The sequence below is a fragment of the Sinocyclocheilus rhinocerous genome, unplaced genomic scaffold (assembly GCF_001515625.1).
Source record: "Sinocyclocheilus rhinocerous isolate Xijiao unplaced genomic scaffold, SAMN03320098_v1.1 scaffold477, whole genome shotgun sequence".
Taxonomy (NCBI): Eukaryota; Metazoa; Chordata; class Actinopteri; order Cypriniformes; family Cyprinidae; genus Sinocyclocheilus; species Sinocyclocheilus rhinocerous.
Window position 1 is genome coordinate 54881 of NW_015648673.1, and position 3694 is coordinate 58574.

The following is a 3694-nucleotide window of genomic DNA, read 5'->3' on the forward strand; positions in this document are numbered from 1 at the left end:
TTTTTTAATTTATTTTATTTTATTTTACCTCTCTGCCATGTTTGGGCCACACAATTTTCTTTTATTTTTTATTGTATATTATTTTATTTTACTTCATTCTGGACTAATGTTTTTTCTGGTTTGTTGTTTTGTGTTTCCAGTCCATCAGCCTGATTGAGCGCGGGAATCCGTCCCGGAGTCTGGAGCAGGTGTGCCGCTGGGCAAACACGCAGCAGAGGCTCGACCCCGAGCACGCCGAGCATCACGACCACGCCATCTTCCTCACCAGGCAAGATTTTGGTCCCGCAGGTATGCAAGGTACTGTGTTTCTCTCGATCGAGGCTGTGCAGAGTAAGTGCTTCTATCTGTTTCTATTCTCGAACGGTTGGCATCAGACACCAGCTAATCTGATTCCAGACAGTGTAAACTGGGCATCGGTGCCAACCTGTAGCAACCAAAAATACTCTTTGACCGAAGGAGAGTTTTTGGCATGTAGAGGAAAAGAAGACATCTTTATAAGTAGCTGTGCACTCAACAATACTAATATTCCTAGTTTTTGGTTAAAAAGTTTCCCTTCTAAGTAGTTTGATGAAATTGACCAGTTATTGTGTTTCACAAAGTTGAAGTAATTCTTGCATGCATGCTATTAACAGGGACGGTTCTCCCAAAAAGTCATCATTTGCTCATCCTCTACCTGTATGAGTTTCTTTCTTCTGTTGAACACAAAAGAAGATATTTTAAGCAATCTTAGTAGCCAAACAATTGACGGTAGCCATTGACTTCCATAGTATTTTTTTCCATACTGTGGAAGTCAATGGCTACCGTCAGCTGAGGGTGAGTATATGACAAAATTTTCATTTTTTGGGTAATATCCCTTTAAATTCTTCTTTAGTAAACTTCTTTAGTAGTAGTAGTGGTTGTAGTTGAATAACTGGGCATCTTAGTCAAATAGACGGCTAATTTAATTAGGTGTAAATGAAAACGAGTCTGTGAGGGACAGTTCAAAGGGTTGTGCTGTTGTGTGATTTGGTGTTAATCAATTGATGAAACACTGAAAATGCATACAAAAATAAATAATAATAATAAGCAGAAAACACAAAAATGAGACAAAATATACTGACTGTACGTCTGTCTGTTACAGCCTCGTTTTCATTCACGTCACATTAAATATGACTAAGATCCATAACTGATCAAATATGTTTGAATTACATTAAACTGCTATTTCACAAAGACGTGTTAACTTCATGTAAACATGATTACATTCAAATTATAAACAAATGGAAAAAAGTGGATTTCCTGGAAATTTGTGTTTAATTTGAAAAACAGATGGAGTGTTTGATCGGTGTGTTATTTTAGTATCATTGATATATTATTATAGTTTTTGTTAATATTTTGAATTAGATTTTATTTTTATGTTTTGTTTTGATTGTAAGTTCATTGTAAGTTTTAGTGTTCATTTTCAAGTAACTGTTATTTAAGTTTATTTATGTATTTATTTATTTAGAAAAGCCAAGGCAAATAAACTTCATCACAGGTTTCTGTAGTGTAGAATAAAATGAAATGTCAAATATTAAAGTATGGCTTGCTTAAAATACAGCAGCACAAAAAAACTTCACTTTCATTGTTCTTCTAGATATGTAAATGTATTTTTGTTAATATTTTGAATTAGATTTTTTTTATATTTATTATATTTTGTTTTTATTTAATTTTACTTTGTTTTAATTATTTATTTTTTGTTTTTGTCTTTTTTTTATTCGTTTTTGATTTTTAAATGTGTCTATATAGTTTTTAAATTAATTTTTAATTTAATACTTTTAGCTTATTTATTTTTAATTATTTTAGTACTTTAAGTGAAACTAAATGAAAATGAGAAATGTTGCCTGGGCAACCAGTTGAAATGAAAGTTTCCCTCAACATTTGTTTTGTTTCGAGTAACAATATTGTTTTAGAATAATAATAATAATAATAAATGTCAACACAGGTTTCTGTAGTGTAAATTAAAACAAAATGTAAAATACTAAAATACAGCTTGACTAAAATACAGCAGCACCAAAATATATATTAACCTCCATCATTCTTTTAAGTGTGTAAATGTCATTGCATTAGATGCTGCAAGATCTTTTCTCTTCACTAACTTCACTGTTCTTCAGGATTGTTGAAGTCTCTGGTGTTTTGGTGATTTTAATAGATGTATTAATTATCTATTTAACCACAAACCAACACAAAACTGACTGTCTTCAACACGACATCTACTCTTTTAGGTTTTCAAACTAAACAAGCGTCCTGTATGCCTCTAAATTGTGTTTATGCATGGGTCAAAAGGGTTTAAGCATAAAAATGATAAGTGTAATACTGCTTTAAATTGTTGTTGTTTTTCCCCCAAAAATGTAAAAGTTTTCTGTTTAATGTAATTGCAATTTTGTTTTTGTTTTTCCGAATAAAAAATAAATATCATACATTTTCCCCTGATTTACAGAAGAGAGCCACTAAAATGTCATTTAGTGTAACAATCTTGTCAGGCATATTTACAACAAAAATCAATTTATGACATATTAAAAGACTAATTACTTTCACCCCAAATACTAATTAGTTGTAATTTAAAAAATTTTTTTTTAATTTGCCACTATCCTAGATTTTGCCTATTTGTCAGTAAGAATTTTTACTCATTTAAAACACAATAGAATTTAATATGCTCCCTTATTCTTTTATATATTTTAATATGTACAAGTCAGAATAAGCATGTTGTTTGAATTTTTACATAACTATAAGTGTTACACTGAATGACAATGTAACATTATTTCAAACAAATTTTGACATTTTATTCTCCAAAGACGTATTTGAAACCTTAAAAGTAGACACTTTATTTACATTTAATGTGCTTTCTATGGACATAAAATCACTTTTGTACATTTCTTTTGATGAGGACATCTTAACGTCTTTCTTTACAATACCTGACTCCTGTAAAATCTTGTTCTCATGCAGTGACATTCACACACTGACTGTATTACTGTCCTGTGTTTGTCTCTCACTCAGTCTTTTTGAAGTTTAGGGACTCGTTTCGAATGAATGTGTGTTTAGGTTTCGTGATCCTTGTGTGATTTTTAAAGACAGTCAGTAATACCTGTTTTGTGCTGTTGCTACGCCACGGTCTCTGTTGTGCTCATAACATCGCAGAACGGCAACCTTTTACCCCGAGGGCAAACATCACACTCCCGTCCCAAGCTTTAAGCCTCATTCAGAGCCCAGATATAGACGCATACATTGCTCACAGTAACACTCATGACTGAAGGTGTTTGGGAAAGGGTTGGTGCAGTCAGATGGAGTCAAGCAATAACTGATTCAGCGATGCCTGTGTTATTAACAGCGGTAGTGATTAGGAATGACGTGGTTTGGAAAATAGCTGTCAAATCACTGAAATGAGGCGCTTCATCTTCAGATGTTGCTCATCCAGCTCAGGGCATCAAACTAAATGTTACATGTTTTGGATTTGCGTGTTTTTCATTGTTTTCATTGTTTTAGATATATAAAACTCATTTTCTTGTTTGGGTTTAAATGTGTTGTAGTGTATATAATATGTAAAATAATATTATTATGTAATTTAATATTTAATATAAATATAATATAGTTTGATAAATGTGATATATTTTGTTATAAAATAAAATAATTATATATTAAATGTAATAAACAGTGTGTGGGTTTATTATATATATATATA

At 31.4% G+C, this 3694-nt stretch overlaps 1 protein-coding gene across 1 annotated transcript in view; it reads left to right on the plus strand.

Moving 5' to 3' along the window:
* The window catches only part of LOC107710192 (A disintegrin and metalloproteinase with thrombospondin motifs 14-like), a 62241-nt gene that overhangs the window by 33361 nt on the left and 25186 nt on the right, over window positions 1-3694 (plus strand). The window contains 1 exon segment of the mRNA XM_016514933.1: window positions 141-288. Within this exon segment, the coding sequence (XP_016370419.1) occupies window positions 141-288 (148 nt within the window).